The sequence below is a fragment of the Bos mutus genome, chromosome 15 (assembly GCF_027580195.1).
Source record: "Bos mutus isolate GX-2022 chromosome 15, NWIPB_WYAK_1.1, whole genome shotgun sequence".
NCBI lineage: Eukaryota > Metazoa > Chordata > Mammalia > Artiodactyla > Bovidae > Bos > Bos mutus.
Window position 1 is genome coordinate 4,268,814 of NC_091631.1, and position 25,495 is coordinate 4,294,308.

General features: G+C 45.2%; 1 protein-coding gene across 1 annotated transcript in view; it reads right to left on the reverse strand.

Annotated features, from left to right (window-relative positions):
• Positions 1-14,291: 14,291 nt before the first annotated feature.
• The window catches only part of PTPRJ (protein tyrosine phosphatase receptor type J), a 176,826-nt gene continuing 165,622 nt past the window's right edge, over positions 14,292-25,495 (reverse strand). The window contains exons 23-25 of the mRNA XM_070383326.1: positions 21,337-21,497; positions 19,708-19,843; positions 14,292-17,950 (exon numbers count right to left, since the gene is read on the reverse strand). Of these exons, the coding sequence (XP_070239427.1) occupies positions 17,792-17,950; positions 19,708-19,843; positions 21,337-21,497 (456 nt within the window). The 3' untranslated portion in view covers positions 14,292-17,791. The remainder of the gene's footprint in view (positions 17,951-19,707; positions 19,844-21,336; positions 21,498-25,495) is intronic.

A 25,495-nucleotide genomic window follows, 5' to 3' on the forward strand; every position in this document is an offset into this window, starting at 1 on the left:
ATCTTTGGTACATGAATAAGCGTAAAGTACAGCAAAATAAAAATTTTAGTGTATAGATCTTCTGTGTGGTATGAAAATATAGGGGTTCCTGCTAGTCCCATGAAGGAGGTGAAAGGTGGCTGGAAGTCGGGGGATCTTCTTTGGGGGCTTCAGTGAGGAGATAACCCTGCAACAGGGGCTGTGGGACCAATAGCCTAACACAGAGGCCATCTGGAGGAGATGGCTGCGATTCAGATGAGCCAAGATGAGCCCAAAGCCGCAAAGGAGAATGAGAAATCGCTACCCATGCTGTATAATATCTCACAAATCAATAGGAAATATCTCTCACTGATCTGCTCTTCCCTCCCATAGGCACACAGCTATCTCACACTGCTGACCACTGCTGTAGTCAGGAGTGAACGTAAATAAGATCCGTCCAATAGAAGGTGAGGAGTGACATGGACCACTTTCAGCCCTGACCACAGGAAGCCTCGCATGAACATGCTCCACACTCTTTCCTCTGCCACTGTCTGGATTCAGATAATACTGAGTCTCAGTAGATGTCTATGATGATTAATTGTATGTGTCAACTTGACTGAGCCACATGATGCCAAATATCTGGTTAAACATTATTTCTGTGTGTGCCCATGAAGATGTTTCTGGAAAAGATTAGCATTTGACTCAGTAGACTGAGTAGTCTACTAGTAGGGAAATATTTCCCTCCCCCATGACAATATATCATCCAATCCAATGAGATCCTGTTCAGTTCAGTTCAGTTCAGTCACTCAGTCGTGTCCGACTCTTTGCGATCCCATGAACCACAGCATGCCAGGCCTCCCTGTCCATCACCAACTCCCAGAGTCTACCCAAACCCATGTCCACTGAGTCGGTGATGCCATCCAACCATCTCATCCTCTGTCATCCCCTTCTCCTCCTGCCCTCAATCTTTCCCAGCATCAGGGTCTTTTCTTTTTTTTTTAATTTATTTTATTTTATTTTTTAACTTTACAATATTGTATTGGTTTTGCCATATATCAACATGAATCCACCACAGGTATACATATGTTCCCCATCCTGAACCCTCAAATGAGTCAGCTCTCCGCTGACTCAGGTGGCCAAAGTATTGGAGTTTCAGCTTCAACATCAGTCCTTCCAGTGAACACCCAGGTCCTGAATAGCCAATAAATAAATAAACAATCTTTAAATTTATGAAAAAGAAATGATGGCTGGAAATTTCCCTGACCTGGAGAAAGAAACAGATATCCAGATCCAAGAAGCCCAGGAAGTTACACATAAGATGAGTACAAAAAGCCTCACACCAAGACATATTACCATTCAACTGGCAAAGTTAACACCAAGGAGAGAATCTTTAAAAGCAATAAGAGAAAACCAACTTCTTATGTAAAAGGGAACTCCCATAAGACTATCAACAGGTTTCTCAGCAGAAGCTTTGCGGTCCAGAAGGAGACAATGTGCAAAGGGCGGGAAGCGCTGCCCAGCATACTCTACCCAGCAAAGCTGTCCTCCGGAACTGAAGGCAAGAGCAAGAGTTTCCCAGACAAGCAAGAGGTGAAGGAATTGATCACCATTAGACGGGTCCTATAAGACGTGTTAAAGGAAATTGTTCAAGCTAAAGTGAAAGGACTCTAATTAGTAACAGCAAAACATATGAAAATATAAATCTCACTGATAAAGTTAAATATATAGTTGAATTCAAAATATTCCAGTGTTGTAACAGTGGTGAGTAAATGACTTATAGCTCTAGTTTTATGACTAAACATTAAAAGCATAAAAATAACTATAACTACAATAGTTTGTTAACAGACACACATAGTAAAAAGACATAAATTGTGACATCAAAAATACAAACGTTTGGGGTAGTAAAAATGTGAATCTTTAGTATGCATTTGAACTTAAGTTGTCATCAGCTTAAAATAGACTATTATAAATATGTTTCATGTAAGCCTCAAGGTAAACACAAACAAAAAGCCATAGTGGGTTGCCATTTCCTTCTCCAGTGCATGAAAGTGAAAAGTGAAAGTGAGGTTGCTCAGTCGTGTCCGACTCTTTGTGACCCCATGGACTGCAGCCCACCAGGCTCCTCCACCCATGGGATTTTCCAGGCAAGAGTACTGGAGTGGGTCGCCATTGCCTTCTCCGAAAAGATAAAAAAAGAAAGGAATCTAGGCATACCACTACAGAAAATCATCAAATCACAAAGGAAGAGACCAAGAGGAAGAAAGAAACAAAGGAATTATAAAACAGCTAGAAAACAATTAAATTAAAATGGCAATAGTAAGTCCATACCAATTAACAGTTACTTTAAATGTGAATGAACACATTCTCCAATCAAAAGACACAGAGTATCTCAGTGAATTAAAAAGATAAGATCCAACTATATGCTGCCTATACCCCTTCAACTTTAAGGCATAGACAGAAAGTGAAGTAATGAAGAAAGACATTCCATGCAAATAGAAACCAAAACAGAGCAGGAGTTGCTGCTCTTATATGAGAAAAAAACAGACTTTTCGTCAAAGAATGTAATAAGAGGGACTTCCCTGGTGGCCCAGTGGTTAAGAATCTGCCTTCTGAAGCAAGGGACTCAGGTTCGATCCCTGGTCAGAGACGTAAGATCCCACATGCCACGGAGCAACTAAGCCCACACACCGCGACTACTGAGCCCTTGCACTATTTCAGCCACAACTAGAGAGTCCATGTGCTTCAAGGAAAGATTCCACACGATTCAGTGAAGGCCCCACATGCTGCAACTAAGGCCTGTTGCAGCCAAATAAATACACAGATTTAAAAAAAAAGAATGTAACAAGAGAAAAAGCACAGTGTGATATAGTAATAAAGAGGTTAATATGTGGAATCTAAAATAAAAGGTCAAACTCAGAAAGAGAGAGTAGAAAAGTAGTTTCTAGGCACTGGAGGGCGGGGGAAATAGGGAAAGTTGGTGAAAGGTACAAACTTTCAGTTATAAGATGAATAAGGTCAGAGGATTTAACGTCCAGCATGGTGACTAAAGTTGACAACACCATACTGTATAATCGAAATTCACTAAAAGAGTAGACCTTAAATATTCTCACCAAAAAAGGTAAATATGTGAGTTTGCAGAGTGATGGATGTGCCATCACTAGATGGGGGAGTCCTTTTACAATGTATGTGTGTGTGTGTATATATATATATCAAATCACTACCACGTATACTTTAACTATCTCATGATTTCATTTGTCAATCCGTCAACAAAGCTGAAATTAAAAATAAAATAGAAAATAAAGAACGATGCTATGGACTAACTGGTGGTGGTTTCATCACTAAATCATGTCCGACTCTTGTGAGACCCCATGGACTGTAGCCCACGAGGCTCCTCTGTCCATGGGATTCTCTAGGCAAGAATACTGGAGTGGGTTGCCATTTCCTTCTCCAGGGGATCTTCCCAACCCAGGAATCGAACCTGGGTCTTCTGCATTGCAGGCAGATTCTTTACCATCTGAGCTACGAGGGAAGCCCATGGACTAACTGTGTCTGCCAAAAATTCATGTGTTGAAGTTCTAACCCTTATTGTGATGGTATTTGAGATGGAGTCTTTGGGAAGTACTTAGAATTAGAGGAGGTAATGAGGGTAGAACCTTGATGATGGAATTAGCAGAAGAACCCTCTCTCTCTCTATTTCTCTCTGCCACGTCAGGACACAGCCGAAAGGCAGACTCTGCAAGCCAGGAAGCATGTCCTTACCAGGGCACCAAATCCACCAGCAGCTTGATCTTGGGCTGCTGGTCTCCAGAACTATGAGAACTACATTCCCGTTGCTTAAGCCACCCCATCTGATATTTTGCTATGGCAACCAGGCCTAATACAGGTGAGCATATCTACATACACTGATATTGAAAGAGCTCTAAAATGTATTATGAAACTTTTTTAAAAGTTGAAAAAACATATGTGTAATACAATGTAAATGTAAAAAAGAAAACTGTTGACCAAATCCATGTATTCTCAGCAGTTTCCACTAACACTCCACAACTCAGATGTTAGCCTCTTCGCATTTAATAGAAAAAGTTCTCTGCTGCTACAAGGATCATCAAGGGAAGAAAAAGAGCCAATTAGTTTTCAGTTCTGTGACTACAGTGATCAGTTACTCCTCCACTTTCTGGAGGCCACACTCAGGTTTTCTGGCATGATGACAACTTCAGGCAATTAATTATGCCCTCAGGAGCTAAGGCAAAGAGTTAGGAAAAGTTTGTGAAGGAGCAAATTAATGCCATCCCTTGGGGGTTCTTCAGAACGAAGAAGTTTCTTTCCCTCCTTGAGATCCCCAGGAGCTTCAGGTAAGTAATTACAGGCATGGTTGGAAGCTTCAAGAACACATCCCCACTAATGTGCAAGTCACTAATGAGCTCACAGCTCCCAACACCTGTAAGCGTACTGTAGACCTCAACCAGGACACAGCATCTCCCAGTATCCCCGTTAGGTCCACAGAATCATACATTTTAGAAGCAGCTGGGTTGCCATGCCAATGCAGAACAGAAGCCATTTCTTTCCCATCTACTTCTTCCCTAGACAGGTGGCTCTGGAAGGGAGGAGGAGACCACCATTCATGGAATCCCTGCAAGGTGCCAGGCACTATGCTGAACATTTTATCCACTGGTCTGACATCAGAGGCACAGGACACACATGCTCAGCAGGACCCACAGCTCTCTTCTTCCGGGGAACCCGGCCAAATGCTGTTCCCCACCGATGGAAGGTGGACATAAGCGGTACATGTCACGTACACACCTGGACCATAGAATCCTCCCTTGCACGGACTCCTGAGTTCTCTTCCTCATCTGCCAGCTGGATGGTGACCCCTGGATGACCTCAACAAGCTGGGGTTAAAGCTGGGGAAGCCTTGAATAGTGCCAGCCACATTAAACTGTGACATAGGCATTAAACTATTGAGATCTGGGGGTTATTCCTTATAAAACCAGTTCGTTTAGCTAACTCATTCGATCTATTTCACCATCTGGTGAAATCTCACCACTCAATCTATTTCACCATTTTTCACTTCACAAATTAAATCACATCATTTATTTACCCAACTAATGGCTCAAGGCCACCTCTGCCTTAATAGCAGAAGTCCTTTATCTCTCACATAATGATGGATACCATCTCTTCTCAGAATATCAACTTCTGAGTTCCTTTTCTTTTTTTATCATCATCATCAATAACTTTTATTTGTTTTTAAATTATGTCCCTTGACAAACCACAGATTGATGAAATCTATCTTTGGTCATCATTGAAAGATAAAGACCAAAAGATACTAGAAAATAAACAGTTAAACTGTATCTTCCTTTCACCAAATCTCTTCTTTGATTACCGAAATGATGTTTTCAACCAACCTTGTCACAGATTTCACAAGGGAATATTAACAATAATTACAAGACTGTAAAGAGAGGTCGATAATGAGTTGGGGATGAGATGAAGTGGTCAGCTCAGAACATGCCTTAGCGGAGCACACACAGAAGAGGAGGGGCTATCGTGGTTTTGTGGATCCTCCTGGAGTGAAGTTGTTGTTGTTCAGTCGCTAAGTTGTCTCTAACTCTTTGAGACCCCCTGAGCTGCAGCACGCCAGGCTTCCCTGTCCTTCACAATTTCCCAGAGTTTGCTCAAACTCTGACTCATCAAAGTCGGTGATGCCATCCAACCACCTCATCCTCGGTTGCCCCTTCTCCTCCCGCCTTCAATCTTTCACAGCATCAGGGTCTTTTCCAGTGAATTAGCTCTTTGCATCACATGGCCAAAGCATTGGAGCTTCGGCCTCAGCATCAGTTCTTCCAATGAATATTCAGAGTAGATTTCCTTTAGGATTGACTTGTTTGATCTCCTTGCAGTCCAAGGGACTCTCAAAAGTCTTCTCCAGCCCCACAGTTCAAAAGCATCAATTCTTCAGCACTCAGCCTTCTTTATGGTCCAACTCTCACATCTGTACATGACTCCTGGAAAGACCATAGCTTGATCTTATGGACCTTTGTCGGCAAAGCAATGTCTCTGTTTTTTAATACAAGTTCTAGGTTTGTCACAGCTTTCCTTCCAAGGAGTAAGCGTCTTGAATTTCATGGCTTGCAGCCACTGTCCACAGTGGCTTTGGAGCCCATGAAAATAAAGTCTGTTTCTACTTCTACTGGGTGCCCCAGGCCCAGGGTCTGACACTGGGAAGACTGTTTCCAAATCAAAGCTCAGTCTGCTCGCTGCAGGACAGGCCAGTGATCAAGAGAGGAGGTGTTGAGGCCTGGTATCTGATGGCAGGCTAGTGCCATAGACATCTTCTGGGGTCTGGATGCCAGTTTCTTTTATAGAACAGAGAGGGGAGGAGGAGGGCAGGAAGTGAAAAGGCCATTGTTGCTCTTTAGTCACTAAAAAACTCTTTGCCACCCCACGGACTGTAGCCCACCAGGCTCCTCTATCCAAGGGATTCTCCAGGCAAGAACACTGGAGTGGGTTGCCATTTCCTTCTCCAGGGGCTCTTCCTGGCCCAGGGATTGAACCTGCAACTCTTTATATCTCCTCCATTGGCAGGCAGGTTCTTTACCACTAGCGCCACCTGGGAAGCCCAAAGAGGGAATAAATCTTGAAAACATCTCTTGGCTTGGCCAGCATGGGGTGGTGCAGGAATGGAATATATTAATTTCCTCTTTCCTGCCGCCATTCGCAGGTGGACAGGGTCAGAAGGTCTCCCTGAGAGTTGAACAAAGGCACTTTAGTTTGACATTCAGGCAGAGGGGCAGGTTCCCGGAGGCAGGCCATTACATCTGCTTTTAGCTATAGACCAGTCCATCCTAAAGGAAGTCAGTCCTGAATATTCACTGGAAGGACTGATGCTGAAGCTGAAACTCCAATACTTTGGCCACCTGATGCAAAGAACTGACTCACTGGAAAAGACTCTGATGCTGGGAAAGATTGAAGGCAGGAGGAGAAGGGGACGACAGAGGATGAGATGGTTGGATGGCATCACTGACTCAATGGGCGAGTTTGGGTAAACTCCAGGAGTTGGTGATGGACAGGGAGGCCTGGTGTGCTGCAGTCCATGGGGTCACAAAGAGTCGGACACGACTGAGCGACTGAACTGCTGCTGCTGCTAAGTCACTTCAGTCGTGTCCAACTCTGCGACCCCATAGACGGCAGCCAAGCAGGCTCCTCCATCCCTGGGATTCTCCAGGCAAGAACACTGGAGTGGGTTGCCATTTCCTTCTCCAATGCATGAAAGAGAAAAGTGAAAGTGAAGTCGCTCAGTCGTGTCCAACTCAGACCCCATGGACTGCAGCCAAGGCTCCTCCGTCCATGGGATTTTCCGGGCAAGAGTACTGGAGGGGTGCCATTGCCTTCTCCTGCTCAGTCACTCAGTCATGTCCAATTCTTTGTGACCTCATGGACTGTGTCCCATGAAGCTCATCTGTCCATGGGATTTTCCAGGCGAGAGTACTGGAGTGGGGTGCCACAGCTATAGCCAACATCCTGTTACCGATTATAATAACAAAAGCAATGAAAAGCAAAGGTTAAAGTCAAAGAAACAGATCCAATGTGGAGTTGGGTTTTGCTCTTCCCCTGTCCCTGGGATTCTCCAGGCAAGAACACTGGAGTGGGTTGCCATTTCCTTCTCCAATGCATGAAAGTGAAAAGAGAAAGTGAAATCGCTCAGTCGTGTCCGACTCCTAGCGACCCAAGAGTCCCCTTAGCTGGTTCTAAAACCAGAGACATAACAGGAGGGCTAAAGGTAACCAAGACTTCACTTGTGAAGATTGTACACGTATGTTTGCTTATTCCTGGGAAGAGCGCAGAGAAAGAGACTGAAAACTGCCTGCGGCTCTGACTGGGTTCTCAGTACTGCCCCAGTACGCACCCCACCCACACAGGGAGGCCACTGCAGCCACTCTTGCTCCTGGTTCTGTTCTCGACAGAAGTGCCACGGCCGAGGAATGCGCACTCGCCTGCAAGGGATCCATGAACCAGCTCAGACCCGATCCTCAGGGTTTCTGCTCCTACACCTCGGGCCCTGTCCACGCTCCCAGTAGAGTGGTGACTGCTACTGAGCACCAGAAATTCCTGGCCCTGACTCCAGCTCCTCCACCTCCGCCCCTACCTCCCACGAAGGTGGTAGCTGCTTGTACACCCTCGGGGACAATATGACCCGTGCTCCCTTCAAAGCCAGCCAGCTCTCTGACTTTATTTTTTGCAAACCTGTTTTCCTCCATTGCCATCTGACAACCTGAATTGCTTTCTCAGCTCAGTCCTTTGGCGCCATCTAGTGGCAATATGCAAAATAGCTGCCGGGCCTCAACTGCCTGCAAGAAAGTTAAGTTAGGCTGTGTCTACAGATGCTGGGAAATCCCTACGTCGGGAAGATCCCCTGTAGAAAATAGCAGTTGCGTGGACAGAGCGGCAGAGTTGAACACAATGACTGAGCACACACACCATTTATAGGGTAACGCCTAGGCTCTTCTGTTTTTCTTCAGAGGGCCCAGGGACCATCCAGCAAGGGAGCTGTGGAACCCCAGATGGGGTGGGAGAGCTGTAAGAACTTTGAGGAGCAGGGCTCATCCTCTTCTCCCCCTGCCTTTTGCCCCTGCCTCCTCCCCCTGCCCCCCAGGTCCCCACCAGGCCCTCCACCCTGGCAGACACACACTCAACCAGGACCAAGAAGGTGGGCCCCGTTCTCTCCAGCTTAACAGCTCAGAATCTAATACCGTAAATTTAACTTTCACTTTTTAACAAACTCCCTGCAACTGGAGGTACTCAAAAAAGCCTTGGATTCACACTCATTTTGAAGAACTTGGTAAATTTGGACAAGTATATCTTGAAATATGTTACAGCTTACTTTTCTAAGTCAAGAAGAAAAATGCTAAAGTTTTAAAGTAGTCTCAACAAGAACTCCATACTCAGTGGGGAAAATTATAAAATTTAGGAAAGTAAAAATAAAAGCCACTCATAGCCCCCCACCAATGGGAGCTTCCCTGGAGGCTCAGTGGTACAGAATCCTCCCGCCAATGCAGAGGACATGGGTTTGATCCCTGGTCTGGGAAGATCCCACAGGCCACGGAGCAGCTAAGACCCAACTACAGAGCCTGTGCTCTAGAGCCTGGGAACCGCAACACCGAGCCTCCTGGCCCTAGAGCCTGGGCTCTGCACCAGGAGAGGCTGCTGAGATGAGAAGCCTGCCCCCTGCAGCTAGAGAGCAGGCCCCACTCACCGCACCTAGAGAAGAGTCCTCAGAGCAACAAAGACCAGCATAGCCAAAAATAAATACATTTTTTTAAAAATTATAACCACACCATTACTTCCCTGTGGCGTTATCTTTCTTGTCTTCTTATATGCTTACCTAACTGCTTCCTGGAATTATTTTCTTATAGTTGTATAAACTGCTTTTCTCACTTCAGCACTTGATTTTTATTTCCTGTTGTAAGCAAGCTGGACCCTCTGGGCCCTTCCCAGGACAGACCTCCCCCACCCTCCCCACCGTGTCCTCTGCCTGCCTCTTGTCTGCAGAAAAATTTTAGCCGAGGAATAAACTTAGGGACTCCCACGGTGGTCCAGTGGTTAAGAATCCCCCTGCCAAGGCAGGGGATACGGGTTCCATCCCTGGTCTGGGAAGATCCCACACGCCATGGAGCAACTAAACCCATACACCACAACCATAGAGCCTGGGGGCTCCAACCACTGAAGCCCCTACACCCGAGGGCCCACGCTCCACCACAGGAGAGCAGCCCCCGATCGCCGCAACTAGAGACAGCCTCCACACAGCAGTAAGACCCAACACAGCCAGAAACAGGATGCATTTAATCAGAGAAGTGAGAGAACGCCGAAGAGAAGCAGCCAAACCGGACAAAATAAGAGCAGTTTAGCCTTTAAAGCCAAGAACATTTAGTTCCTCTTCAAGGGCTGTGAAGTCAAAGTGAAAGTCATAACCGACTCTACTGCAACCACGTGGACTGTAGGCCGCCAGGCTCCTCCGTCCCTGGAGTTCTCCAGGCAAGAATCCTGGAGTGGGCAGCCATTCCCTTCTCCAGGGGATCTTCCCAACCCAGGGATCGAACCCGCGTCTCCCTCACTGCAGGTGGATTCTTTACCGTCTGAGCCTCACGGGAAGGCCTCACGGGCTATACATTCATCTGTTTCCAAAACCATTGCTACACCAGAGGCTCTAACAGACTTCCCTGCTTCCCGGCTCCCGGCAGCCCGAGCTCCATGCAGAGACCAGCGTGTCAGGACTCTGCTCTGGAAACTCTGATGGCCTCCCAGGGCTTGTAGCCTCTCCGGACCTCGGCTCACGAAGCTCCACTCGATGGGCCCTGACTTCCTCTCTGGCTTCATATCGCGCCTTAGCTCCTTTACCAACAAGGCCCCAGAGACCACACTGCTCTTCAAATGCCAAACCCACTCCTGCCGCAGTTTGTCCGAGGCTGCCCCCCCCCACTCCCTCGGGGCTTGCTCTCTCATTCCAGCTGGAAGGGATCAACAGGCACGTGTTCAATTCCTTCTTCACTTCCTGCCTCTCTGTAGGCCCTTAAATTCCACAAGGGCAATGATCATGCCTTTTTATTTCCCCCCACAAAGGTACATACCAAGGCCCCACTGCCAGCCCACAGTACTTGATCAAAACAAATCTAAGTTGATTAAAAAAAACAGCTGCACCTACCTGGTGTTTCAGATGTCCTAGGCAATACGCTGACTGTCTCGGCACGTCACAGCGTCACCCGTCACCACACTCCTCCGTCTTCCTTCTTTCTGAACTAACCCTCAAGTTCCCCTGCGGGGACATGAAGGTAGGCCCTGGAAGCTTCCCAGTTGAAGCGGTAATGGTCAGGGGACCATTCAAGACATGTGGATGGATTCAAAATACACGCAGGACGATGCCCTCCGAAGAAACTGAGTCTCTAGACCGCTTAGGATTTAACGAGAAGACGCCCACCCGGGCCCAAGTCGACTCAGGCCCTTGAGGCTGTGGACTCAACAAGCCACAGATGTTGCTCTCCAAACTCCCCAGGCAAACTTCAGCTCTCTGCCACCTAGTGCTTCCCATCTTTTTTTTTAAGAGAACAAATTGATGGTTACCAGAGAGTAAGCATTTCAGAGGAGGGATAGCTAGGGAGTTTGGTATTGACCTGTGTGAGTGTGTGTTTGTGTGTGTGTGTGTGTGAGAGAGAGTGGGTGGGTGTGAGTGTGTGCTCAGTCATGTCTCTTTGCAACCCCATGGACTATACATACATAGCCCACCAGGTTCCTCTGTCCATGGGATTTTCCAGACAAGAATACTGGAGTGGGTTGCCATTTCCTCCTCCAGGGCATCGTCCTGACCCAGGGATCAAACCCTCATCTCTTGTGTCTCATAAACTGGCAGGCAGATTCCTTACCGCTGAGTCAACTTGGAAGTCCCCCTGACGAGTACACACTGCTACGTTGAAAATGGATAACCAACAAGGATCTACCATGTAGCACAGGGAACTCTGTGCTCAGGCCTCTGAACTTTGGGCCTGCAACATCCTTCTTACCACCAGACGTCTGGAAGCCTCTTTTTAAAAGCAAAAGATTTCCTATCCTCACTGAGGCAAGTAGTCACATCTGGAACAATTACATTGTCATATGCTCCAGACCTGTGCTCTCTACCTAATCAGAAAAGTAATTACAGCAACAGGCTCCGGGCAGACCTGGACACACTACAGGAATCCGTGCCCGGAAAACTACCTGATTCCACCCAGTGTTTCAAACAAACAACTCAGGAATGTGCTGGAACTCTCAGGAGTTGTTTTGACTTGGCAAGCAGGCCAGCATTTAGCTGTTGTCTCCAGATGGCTGGCGCAGGCGAGGAGGATGAGAAATAGAGAAAGGGAAGTGGGGAGAGAGACAAGGACGGAGGGGGTGCGATCAGCAAAGCAAACGAAGGACCTGCTAGGACCCAACGGCGAAGACCACGGAGGACCTCATGGGACCTGGAGGCTCCGGCTGAGCACGCTCCAGCGTGGTCTCTTCTGTGCGGGAAAGTACACCGTTCACTCCCACTAACCAGCCAAGAGTCTGGTGCGCCCCCTGCGTCCATCTTACTGTGGTTACTCACCTTTGTGACCACCATGCGCTTTCCACGCAAAGAAAATAGTGAAGACAAAGTAGAGTGTGTGTGTGTGTGTGTGTGTGTGTGTGTGTTAGTCATTCAGTCGTGCCCGATCCTTTGCAACCTGGGCTGAAGCCTGCCAGACTCCTCCATCCATGGTATTCTCCAGGCAAGAATACTGGAAAGGGTTGCCATTCCCTTCTCCAGGGGATCTTCTCGACCCAGGGATCGAACCCAGGAGTCCCACACTGCGGGCAGATCCTTTACCGTCTGAGCCACCAGGGAAGCCCACGTCTCAGTAAGTTAACTTATTTATGTATGTACACACACACAGGACTGGTCAGCATCTTAAAGGTGAGGCCGTTTCCGTCAACCAGGCTTACAGTCTCAGGGTTCTTCCCTGCCAGGGCCATCAGCCACCACCTCACCTCACCTTGCCCCACCCTCCCTGCAAGCTCACATCTCACCAGCCTCCACGCGGGCACATTCACCCTCTGCCTTCCCCCTTGTATCCTCCTCCTAAAATCCTGCTCAAGATTCAGCTCACCTGCCATCCCCTCTCTCACGCTCCTGGGATTCCTGTCTCCTGCTCCTTTAAATCGCTTCTGGTATTTTTCGGGTTCATTTTGCATTTGCATCCCTCATGCCTCTGGCCCTCTGGACTGCCCACTTCTTCCAGGCAGGACTTGTGCAGTGTTCCCCTTTATCTTCCTGACGGGCTTGACGCAGGGGTTGAGTGATGAGCTTGTAGCGACACTTTCTCCTTGACACACTGTGGCTGCACTGCCTTAGTGAAAATGAGCTGGTGCATCCAGGTGTGATACACTATTTTTCTCCATATGTTCATCATCTGTTAGATTCTAACATACTAAGGATTTAGTTTACATACGTTTGTCTACCTCCTCTCACTTTGCTGGTAAAGAATCTGCTTGCAGTGCTGGAGACCTGGGTTCGATCCCTGGGTTGGGAAGATCCCTTGGAGAAGGGAATGGCTACCCACTCCAGTATTCTGGCCTGGAGAATTCCATGGACTGTATACCCACGGGGTTGCAAAGAGTCCGGACATGACTGAGTGACTTTCACTTTCCACGAGGGCAGAGATTTCTATCTTGTTCACAGTTGAACCCTCAGCCACCAAGGTATAGTTGCTGGTGGACAGTAGGTACTCAGTACATCACTGTTGAATGGCTTGATTTACTTCCGGAAAGAGGAGCAAGAGATATCTTAAAATCATCTCAGTCCACTTAAGAGTTTGCATCAAGGCATAAGGGAGTGAGATGAAAGAAAAACCCCCCAAACTGCTACCGTCCCCTGGAAATTTTGAGATTCCCCAAATCCATCAACCAGAAAGCCTCTAAAGATCCTGGAGGCTTGCCTAAGGCATGTGAGTTCCCCCAAGTGGGTGTCTGTCCACCTGTAGACCCCTGCCTCCCACCCTCTGGGAACATATGCCACCACACTTTGGAGGTGCCCTCACCCCCCCAGGCCCCACTTTATCACCCTCCGTGTGTGTTCTGGGCTGACTTTTGTTGTTCCTGCTGTTGTTTAGTCGCTCAGTCGTGGTCCAACTCTTTCGTGACCCCATGGACTGTAGCCCACCAGACTCCTCTCTCCATGGGGTTTCCCAGGCAAGAATACTGGAGTGGGTAGCCATTTCCTCCTCCAGGGGATCTTCCCGACCCAGGGACTGAACCCACATCTCTTGCATTGCAGGTGGATTCTTTACCACTGAGCCACCAGGGAAGCCCTTTGGGCTGACTTATGTGCCCCCAAGGTTTATATGCTAAAATCCTAACCTCCAGTGCCTCCCAATGCAACTGTATTTGGAGATAAGAGTCTCCAGAGGTAACTCAGGTCATATGAGGTCATTAGCATGGGCTGTGATCCCCAGTGACTGGTGTCCTTGTAAGAAAAGGAGATTAGAACACATGGGGGCAAGATGGTCATCCACCAGCCAGAGTGGCCTCAGAGGAAACCAACCTACCGACACCTCAATTTCAGACGTCTAGCCTCCAGGACTGGGAGATGGTCCGTTTTTAATGTTTAAGCCCCTCAGCGTGCTGTACTTTGTTACAGCAGCCCCTAGCAAACCAAAACAATGTGGAAAAATCCCAAGGGAAACATGCTTTTGTTAAGGATCCCCCAGCTGAACAGAGGCCAGTAAACTGCTCGGTAAACCATATGATGTGGATGTAAAGTGAGGAGGCAGAAAGACAAGCAAACAGAGGCATGATGTGTTGACATTTTTTTATATTTGGTATTTATAAGTCTTTTTAAAAAAATTTTTTTCAGGCCATGTTTTTCCTTAAAAAACAAACCAAAGAGGGGGAAAAAAAGCAACCAACAGCAATACTCTGTACAAGTATAACAAACATTAGAAATATGCGTCATTCCAAAATAGTTACAAGAAAATTACAGGTTTAGAGTCCACATCAACACATCCTCTTCACAGGTGCCCCCGAGGGGATAAAAAGCTACAGTATATTGAATACTCGACTGCTACACAGAGTCTGCAAATTCAGAACTTGAACTTTGGAGGCAAATCAACATCAGTCACCAAGGCTTGTTTAGCTCAGCAAGTGCAATCAAGCATTTCAAAAGGAAACCAGGCTTTTTCACCCCCAGATGAAAAGCAATCGTGAATCAGCTGCATAGTCGGGCCCAAGCCCCAGGAGCCTCCGACTCTGCGATGCCCACGTCCAGTGGTCAAGTGTGCCCAAATCCAGCTGGTGGTTGTCACGTGGCCACAGGGAAGCGACCTGCATCTCATTTCACACTGCTGCCAACCATCACTAGATTTAACTTTGCAGACAAAAACGTCCTTGCTCTTGGAAGAAAGAGGCCGAAATCCCCCAAACCAGCTCAACCCACGCTGGCTGGTGTACTTCTGCACTTGTCAAATGCTAAGCAGGGGCAATCACACCCTCCCCATGACTCCACTGGACTCAGTTTTAGCTCGTCGCTCCTGGGACGAACCCTAACCCTAATCCCAGGAGTGACGGTTTGGGGCAGGAGCTCAAAAGCGCTCTCTCTCTCCTGTGACTAGCCCTCAGCCTGCCTGTCCTCTATATTTACACATTAATCTTCCCTTTTCAATCACTGTGCTATAAATACCCTCACCACCCACCCCCACCCCCCTCCCCTACCCCCTGGCCCCTCGCCAGGCCTCTTCAGGATGCAGAGAAGCATCATGAATGACCTTCGTGTGACCTGCCCATTTGGAAGCCAGACTTGGCCACCGCAAGCCTTCCTCCCGGGACCGGGGGTGACGTCTGAGTGAGACTGACCAGGCTACGGCCCATTTCCCAAGCTCATCCCGGGCGGAAGGGAGGAGGGTTTCTGATCTTTGCGTTTTTTACACCCATATGTTTCTAATTATTGTGGCTTTCATCTTTTAAAGGAATTTCTGGAGTCAAGTCCTTCCCCCTGACTTCCCCAGGACAGCAGCAGTGACGCAAGCAGGGTGTACGCCTACGTGGGGCCTGACGGTACCTTGGCACCACCAGCATGGCTTCCTGGCAACTGGAGTGGGGAGGGGTGGGACCCCAGAACTGCCGCCTGGACCGGGACCCCTGAAGAAGTTAGGGAGCTCTCCAAGACAGGCTCGAGGGGCAGACCCGCGTGAAAGACTTGGAAGCCGTCGCCCAAACCCAGCTTCACTCAGCAGCCCAGGATGGCAGGGCTTCCCTGATAAGGACCAAAGAGGACCCAGCCCAGCCCGCCCGCTCCTCGAAGCGCCCGACACGGAATGAAGTGCTTTCCGCCACAGAGAGAGCAAAGGACACAGCCAAAAGTGCAATTTCCACTTGGGAAGTAAGGTTCTCCCAAAACACAACACCATCATCACCTCTCCTCTCTTCCTTTCAGTACCTCAAAGGGAAAGGGAGACAAAAGACGTATGGCCCTCGACCCCGGCACTGACCCAGGGGTTCTCCGTACGCTGTGGTTCCCCCTCCGGAGCGCCCCATGAGTGCTCAAAGGCCCAGCGAGCCGGGGCGCAGGGCCAGGAGACGGGCTCCCACAGGCCCAGGGAGACCGGGGCGCTCAGAGAAGACCCCACTCCCATTTCCAACAGGACACATCGCCTACACTTACAGCAGGATTTATCCCTGTGGGAAACAGCCACAGGACTTGCGGGACTTGATCAATCCTTCATAAGACCTCGAACACTTCATTGCTTATTGGAGGAGAAACTTAATACATCTTCAGAATAGAACCTGAGCCACAATATAAAATAAAACAAAACAAAACAAAGAAACAAATCCTTTCGTGTTAATTAATGCCTTGAGAAGTTTACAGATTATGTACCAATAAAATAAATCCACATAGATTTGGAAACTCTCAGTGGATACACACCTGAAAGCCAAATAACAATAAACAAAAAATTAATCTACATTTTTTTTAAAAAATCAAAGTAATTACAGCAGCAGTATAGTGAAAAAGAGGTTTTAAAAATAATAATTACATCTTTGATACAAATTCAAACTTTGTACACCTCAATTTCAAGGAATGACTGTTCTAAGAGTTTAGTATATATATATACAGTAGATATGGATATGCGTCACTGCACGTACAGACCAAAGCCAGTAGACTTTAAGAAGGGATTCATCTGACACCGTTTTCACACGGACGTGTTCACAGACTGCCACACTTTTAGAAACACACACACACACACATACACGGACACACAGAGACACATAAAATGCCAACCTGAGTAAAACGTTACTAAAAACCTAGAGCATCATGAATCACTAAGTCACATATTGCACCTTTAAATAATCCTTCTTACCAAACACAGAAATGAGAAAGAAAAAAAGATAAAACAGGGACAATAAAAGATTATTGTGTCACTGAAGGGTTGGTTCCTCTGCTCACCCGACTCCCACCCCCAAAATTTTCAAGATGATAATTTAGTTTCCACTCTTGCTCAACCAGTGGGTAGAAAGTGTGGTCATCAGAAATGTCTTTCGGGAAAAATAGGAGGGAAAAGGAATGAAAGAACAGAGCACAAAACAGGAGATGGGGAAGTGTGGGGTGGAGGCGAGATCTTCTCTAATCAAATGAGAATAGGAATGTTACTGAGAAGTCTGAACCTCCAATACTAAACTACTGTTTAAATATTCCACATAGTCCAATTATGAGATTCAGTACAAAAATAGAGATATCTACTGAGTTTTGCCTGTGGAAGCATAATTCAGAAAAGGCACATGTTCAAATAGAAAACGCAGGTGGAAGAGGTACCACATACCCCTCCCTACGTGATAATCATCCACAATTATGTATTTTCCATCAGCTAGATTCCAAGATACAGTAGGTAAAAATAGACCTCTGATACTTAAAATATATTCAACCCAACACAATCCTGGCTTTAGCGTGTGAATCATATAAAATAGTCTATTTAAAAAAGAATGTCTTGTAAAAGGAAAAAAAAAAATCATAGCTCACTTTTCCTGGTATTCTGTAATTCTCAAGAAAAAAAAAAAAAAAGTGAACTCATCCCATTGGTAATCAGGAATGTAGTTGATTTGCTCGCCAGCCATCCACAGCCCCTGATAGCCCCAGCCTCTCCTTTCTCATGCTTTACACATGCAGCTTCACACTCTCAAATTAGTTCTAACAAAACAGAACAAAGAATTAGGATATGAGACATATAAAAACATGTCAACATCGGGGCATTTTCCTTTGCTGTGGGTGTGATGGTCTGGTTAACTCCAGAAAGGTTTTCCTTTGGAATTAGGCAATGTAACCATTTGTCTTTCCAAACGTGGTTATGGGTGAAAGGTTCTCATAGATTGTCATTGCAGTTGTGTTCTGGTAGATAAGATCCACCTTTGAGTCCTTCTGGGATCTGATAATATCCAAAACACACTGATTGAGGAAAACATACTGGTCCTGTTAGAAAAAGAAAGAAGAAAAAAAAAGAGAAGCACCAAAGATTAGCACCCAAGGTTTTCTCAGATTTCCACCCTCCAACCCCACTCACCACAAGCGAACACTCCAAGTTCACATGGTCAAGGAGTAATTACATAATGGGGAACTCTGAAAGTAGAGGTAGCAAGGTTCTCGTCACTAATGAGTATCAACCAGAGGGGTGCACCCCACACACAGCTCGGCTCCTCAAGAAGTACCAGAATCTTAAGGAAGGGCAAAGAGAATACGTGGAGGAGCTAAGGCACGTGCATATTCAATCAGCAAAATGCCCAGCAGTTTTCTTGGCTACGGAGGATGTGAATGAAGAATAAGGAGTAAGCTGTGATTCTCAACGAAAGGGGTGAAATAAAGGTGGCTGGTCAGGGCTGAGCTTGGGGCTCCTATCCTTCAGTGGGGGGTGTGTAGAGATTGGGGTTATGATCAGGATTCCCACCCTTCAGACAAGCACATCAAAATCTGCAGGTAGCCATTAAAAAGAAGAAGAGGTGTTTGCTGAAAGACATCCACAAACTTTAAGAGGGGAAAAAAATCATAGGACAGCAATTATATATAAAATAGTTTCCAATTTTTCAAACATGCTCTAGGAAGGAACATCTGCAATATCCTAAAACATAAATGAACTTGAGGACATTATACTAAATGAAACAACCAAGTCACTAAAAGGCAAAAAAAAAAAAAAAAAGCTAATTATAAATTCTTCTCAAAAAAATAAAATACGCTCCATGTCTGTACACGTTTTTGTTTTTTTTTTTTTAACAGAAGTACATAAAGAAGCCTATAAAGATATATTGTTGCTATTGCTCAGTTGCTAAGTAATGCTGACACTTTGCACCCCCATGGACTGCACACCCCAGGCTTCTCTCTCTTTCACCATCTCCCAGAGCTTGCTCAAACTCATGTCCATTGAGTCAGTGACACCATCCAACCATCTCATCCTCTGTCGTCCCCTTCTCCTCCCGCCTTCAATCTTCCCCAGCATCAGGGTCTTTTCCAGTGAGTCAGCTCTTCACGTCAGCTGGCCGAAGGACTGCAGCTCTGCAGACTGTAAACACTAACTACCTCTAGGGCATGGAATTGGAAAAGAAAAGGCAAAAGAGGAAAAATGTCCTCTGTATAATCCTGCACTAAGGTTTTTGATATGAACAAATTTATGCAATTTTCAAAATATTTTAAAAAGGGACGAGAACATCTGTAAGCAGGCGTAAGATTTCTGTGTTACCCAAAATCTAAAAGATGAAGAACTATGACTCCATATAATTAGAGCAGAAAAAAGAAGATCTCTCTACCAACCAACACAGGAGGCGACTCCACTCTTCCCACCCCAGCCACCTGCTCACCCCAAAGCACCCAGGCCTCTAGAACATTGTCTGCTGGACTCAGAAACACAGCATCTCTTCACAGAGTCCTAAACTAGTTCAGGGTGACGGCCTGACACTAGATTAATATTCCGCTCTATCCTGGTCAGGATGCCTTCACCCTGACAGCTTTGAGGAGGGCTATTTCCCAGTTCCCTTGTTGAGAACACGCCTTGAGCATGCTGTTTATCTGGAACATTTCAGGGAATACATAGAGCTGATTCACATTATCATACACCAGAAACTTACACTGTAAAGCAATTATACTCCAATTTAAATAAATAAATAAAATTAACAACAACAACAAAAAAAAACACACACAGACAGGAAGGGAGAACTGTCACACACAGACGCTGGCCTCACCTCTGTCTGCACCATTAAAGGCCTGTGCATGCGAAGGTCGTACACGATGCCGTACACGTCCACAGTGTTCTCGTTCTCTATCTGATAGATAAGACGGTCGATGGCCACGAAGGTGCCCGTCCTTCCCACCCCGGCACTGAAAAACAGGGGAAAGGAGCACGTCAGCACGGGTTGAGTGTGCTAAGTCGCTCCAGTCACGTCCGACTCTGTGATCCCAGGGACTGTAGCCCACCAGGCTCCTCTGTCCATGGGATTCTCCAGGCAAGAGTACTGGAGTGGCTTGCCATGCCCTCCTCCAGGGAATCTTCCTGACCCAGGGATCGAACCTGAGTCTCCTATATCTCCTGCATTGGAAGGCAGGTTCTTAACCACTAGCACCACCTAGCATGGGTCCCCTCTACTATAAAAGTCCCACTTCCCTATTTGTACATATATCCTGCTCTCCCCAGCTACCAGGCTTTGAGGGTCAAGGCCAGGACCATTAACCATTGGCTTAATTAAAACCTCAGCAAGTCAGACTGTACTAGCTTGGAACTGGGACCCAAGTCCTAAAGTTACTTTCAAATCAGATGCCACAAATAAAACACCTTGTTAGAGGTCTTTAATCTCAGTCCCATCGAAGTTGCCACTGTGTCTAGGATGGCACGTTTCATCCATTTCAATCTGTTACTCTCAAAGGGTAACAAAGTCCCTCCTGTCTTCCGTCCCAAAATCAATTCCTTTAGCTCCAAAGCTAATCAATTGTTGTTCTGCAGGAGGAGGTGGCAAAGTTTTCTCTTAAGGACCAGAAAGTAAAACATCATCAGCTTTGCAGACTCATCCTGCCATGGCAGCGTGGAAGTAACCACAGACACTATACAACCAAAGGGACACAGCTGTGTTCCAATAAAACTTTATTGATGAAAACAGGCAGCCAAATAGATTGTGGTGATGGCTTCATGGAGGTATACTCATCTCCAAACTTATCAGGTTGTATACATTCATTTACAGACAGTTTTTGTATGTGGAAAACATATTTTTAAGTAAATAAAATGAACTAGAATTATGTATCTCAACACTGTTAAACAGCAAACCAAAATGCTAAAGAAAACAGGCTGCAGAATGACTTATACATTATAAAATCTAGTAAAGGTTTAAAGCTATATAAAACAATAGAGTTACCTACACATGCAATAAAATATAAAAGCATGCAAGGGAATAATACAGATCAACTTTAGGACCAAATGTGTAAGAAAGAGAATGGGATAGGAGGCTAGTAAGTAGAGATTTTAATTATACCTGTAATGTATTATTAACAAAAAGAAACATATATGGTGTCATGCTGAGCTTTGTTAAATTATTTTCCGCATTTTTGTAAGGTTGAAATATCTCAAAGGGAAATATTATAAATAAGAAATAAAATAGGTTACGATGTTTTTTAAAATACAGTTAGCTGACCAAACCTGACCCATCGGCTATCGTTTGCCAATCCCTGTTCTAAAGTCTCAAGGTTTAGGGAATAAATCCATTGTCCCATATCCAAACCTTCTTGAATTTATAAATACCTACTGCATCCCCTCTCGGACTTTTTTCTTTTTTCAAAAATGTCCATATTGATGATTACATTTGAAATCTGTCACATATGCATACCTGCAATGCACCAGTATTGGCGACTCAGGAGGACTCTGCTTCATGTAGTCACGAACAAGGTAGCGGAAGTTGATGAGTAGATCAGTGGTGTCAGGAACACCATGGTCAGGCCAGGAGGTGAAATGGAACTGACGCAGAGGGTGACTCTCACTTGTCGGAGTCTAAAAACCAAGAAACAAGGTTAGAGCCAGAGAGAAAGGCAAGCTAGATCAAGCTATACCTGAAGGCTGACTGCATGGTACAGCTGAAAAGCAGTTCAGACATGGTTATGACTACAAATTAGAATTATATGCTGGTAAAATAGCTAATAAAGTGCTTGCGCAGACTGCAAATCCATATAACATGCCAAGCAGGAGGGTTTACTGTCTCCCTTTTAAGAAGGGGAAACAAACTTTCCAAGTTGTGAAGTGACAGTCTCAACACTCAGCTCAGAGGCAGAAATCTCGTATCCTTCAGTTTTGAGTTCAGAATCTTCCCTTTTTATCACAGGCCCCTGCCAATAGTGCACTCACATTCTTATACCTACACCTCCTCAGAGCTTCATAAACCCCCATCCCTGAACCCAAGGGGGAATGTCACCAGCCAGAAATAAATTTATGCAAGTATAACTATGATAACCAGTGCCTTCAGGGCAAGAACTGTCTCATAATTCACATGTCTTCCAAAGAATTTTGGCTTCCCTGATAGCTCAGTTGGTAAAGAATCTGCCTGCAATGCAGGAGACCCTGGTTCAAATCCTGAGTCAGGAAGATCCACTGGAGAAGGGATAGGCTACCCACTCTAGTATTCTTAGGCTTCCCCTGTGGCTCAGATGGTAAAGAATCCACTTGCAATGTGGGAGACCTGGATTCGATCCCTGGGTTGGGAAGATCCTCTGGAGAAGGGAAAGGCTACCCACTCCAGTATTCTGGCTTGGAGAATTCCATGGACTGTATAGTCCATGGGGTTGCCAAGACTTGGACATGACTGAGCAACTTTGACTTTCTAAAGAATTTAATAAAGTGATAAGCAATCAGCAATCACCAAGTAAATATTTAGAACTGTAGGGGTTTGAGAAAGGACTCCAAAAAAAAAAAAAAAAAAAACATCTATTTCAACTTCAGACAGACAATAGAAAGTGAAGGTCATTATAACAGAGTTAGTTACGACACAGACTGCCTTCCTACAGTGGACCAAAGCGCATACCTTTAATTATCAGAACTCTGCCCTGGCTGAACCATGCCCATTCCTGAGTCAACTGCACTCGCTATGCCTACACCTGGGGACTGACCTCATCTGTGTGTACTACACCTGGATGGCAGGCGTTTGCTCAGTGACAGCTACCCTTTGAAGCATATTTATTTTCTTTTTTAATGGATATATATCAGGGACTCCCTGGTGGTTCAGTGGCTAAGACTCCGTGCTTCCAATGCAGTGGGCCTGGGTTTCGACCCCTGGTCAGGGAACTAGATCCCATATTCCACAACTCAGACCCAGTGCAGCTGCATAAACAAATAAATGTTTAAAAAAAGAAGAATGCTTCTCCTAGATTTCAGATTAATTCTCTAGGACAGATTCTCAAGCTTGAAACCAGATCAAAGGGGAACAAATATTTTTATGCCTTTGATATAAACTATAGAGGGCTATGGAGAAGGCAGTGGCACCCTACTCCAGTACTCTTGCCTGGAAAATCCCATGGACGGAGGAGCCTGGTGGGCTACAGTCTGTGGGGTCACTAAGAGTCGGACACGACTGAGTGACTTCACTTTCACTTTTATGCATTGGAGAAGGAAATGGCAGCCCACTCCAGTGTTCTTGCCTGAAGAATCCCAGGGACGGCAGAGCCTAGTGGGCTGCCGTCTATGGGGTCACACAGAGTCGGACACGACTGAAGTGACTTAGTAGTAGTAGTAAAGAGGGCTATACCGATTTACACAGCCATCAAAAGATATCAGAGTCACCCATGACAGTGATTCAATTTTTAAATACCGTTTAAAAATAAAAAGGACACATACTGACTTCTTAGAATGCCTACACAATTTAGTTGCATTTGTTTTCATAACTTTTGAGAGGAAAGGAGGCCATATGGATATGTCCTGGACTCCTATTAACGTAACTGTCATCATAAACTATTTCAACAGCAAACGGACACTCCTGATGTCAAATTTCCAACCAAACAATTCAAAAGGGCCTTGACCTGTAAGAAAAACTCTATAAGCAGATCACCTGGAAGGGGAAGTAAAGAAGTTAAAGATGTTCTAGCTTTATTTTTTTTACAAGTGGTTGACCAGATTTCCCAGCACCACTTGTTAAAGAGATTGTCTTTAATCCATTGTATATTCTTGCCTCCTTTGTCAAAGATAAGGTGTCCATATGTGCGTGGATTTATCTCTGGGCTTTCTATTTTGTTCCATTGATCTATATTTCTGTCTTTGTGCCAGTACCATACTGTCTTGATAACTGTGGCTTTGAAATAGAGCCTGAAGTCAGGTAGGTTGATTCCTCCAGTTCCATTCTTCTTTCTCAAGATCGCTTTGGCTATTCGAGGTTTTTTGTATTTCCATACAAATTGTGAAATTATTTGTTCTAGCTCTGTGAAGAATACTGTTGGTAGCTTGATAGGGATTGCATTGAATCTATAAATTGCTTTGGGTAGTATACTCATTTTCACTATATTGATTCTTCCAATCCATGAACATGGTATATTTCTCTATCTATTAATGTCCTCTTTGATTTCTTTCACCAGTGTTTTATAGTTTTCTATATATAGGTCTTTAGTTTCTTTAGGTAGATATATTCCTAAGTATTTTACTCTTTCCGTTGCAATGGTGAATGGAATTGTTTCCTTAATTTCTCTTTCTGTTTTCTCATTATTAGTGTACAGGAATGCAAGGGATTTCTGTGTGTTGATTTTATATCCTGCAACTTTACTATAGTCATTGATTATTTCTAGTAATTTTCTGGTGGAGTCTTTAGGGTTTTCTATGTAGAGGATCATGTCATCTGCAAATAGTGAGAGTTTTACTTCTTCTTTTCCAATTTGGATTCCTTTTATTTCTTTTTCTGCTCTGATTGCTGTGGCCAAAACTTCCAAAACTATGTTGGATAGTAATGGTGAAAGTGGGCACCCTTGTCTTGTTCCTGACTTTAGAGGAAATGCTTTCAATTTTTCACCATTGAGGATAATGTTTGCTGTGGGTTTGTCATATATAGCTTTTATTATGTTGAGGTATGTTCCTTCTATTCCTGCTTTCTGGAGAGTTTATCATAAATGGATGTTGAATTTTGTCAAAGGCTTTCTCTGCGTCTATTGAGATAATCATATGGTTTTTATTTTTCAATTTGTTAATGTGGTGTATTACATTGATTGATTTGCAGACATTGAAGAATCCTTGCATCCCTGGGATAAAGCCCACTTGGTCATGGTGTATGATCTAACACCATACACAAAAATAAACTCAAAATGGATTAAAGATCTAAACGTAAGACCAGAAACTATAAAATTCCTAGAGGAGAACATAGGCAAAACACTCTCTGACATACATCACAGCAGGATCCTCTATGACCCACCTCCCAGAATATTGGAAATAAAAGCAAAAATAAACAAATGGGACCTAATTAACCTTAAAAGCTTCTGCACATCAAAGGAAACTATTAGCAAGGTGAAAAGACAGCCTTCAGAATGGGAGAAAATAATAGCAAATGAAGCAACTGACAAACAACTAATCTCAAAAATATACAAGCAACTCCTACAGCTCAACTCCAGAAAAATAAACGACCCAATCAAAAAATGGGCCAAAGAACTAAATAGACATTTCTCCAAAGAAGACATACAGATGGCTAACAAACACATGAAAAGATGCTCAACATCACTCATTATCAGAGAAATACAAATCAAAACCACTATGAGGTACCATTTCACACCAGGCAGAATGGCTGCGATCCAAAAGTCTACAAATAATAAATGCTGGAGAGGGTGTGGAGAAAAGGGAACCCCCTTACACTGTTGGTGGGAATGCAAACTAGTACAGCCACTATGGAGAACAGTGTGGAGATTCCTTAAAAAACTGGAAATAGAACTGCCTTATGACTCAGCAATCCCACTGCTGGGCATACACACTGAGGAAACCAGAAGGGAAAGAGACACGTGTACCCCAATGTTCATCACAGCACTGTTTAT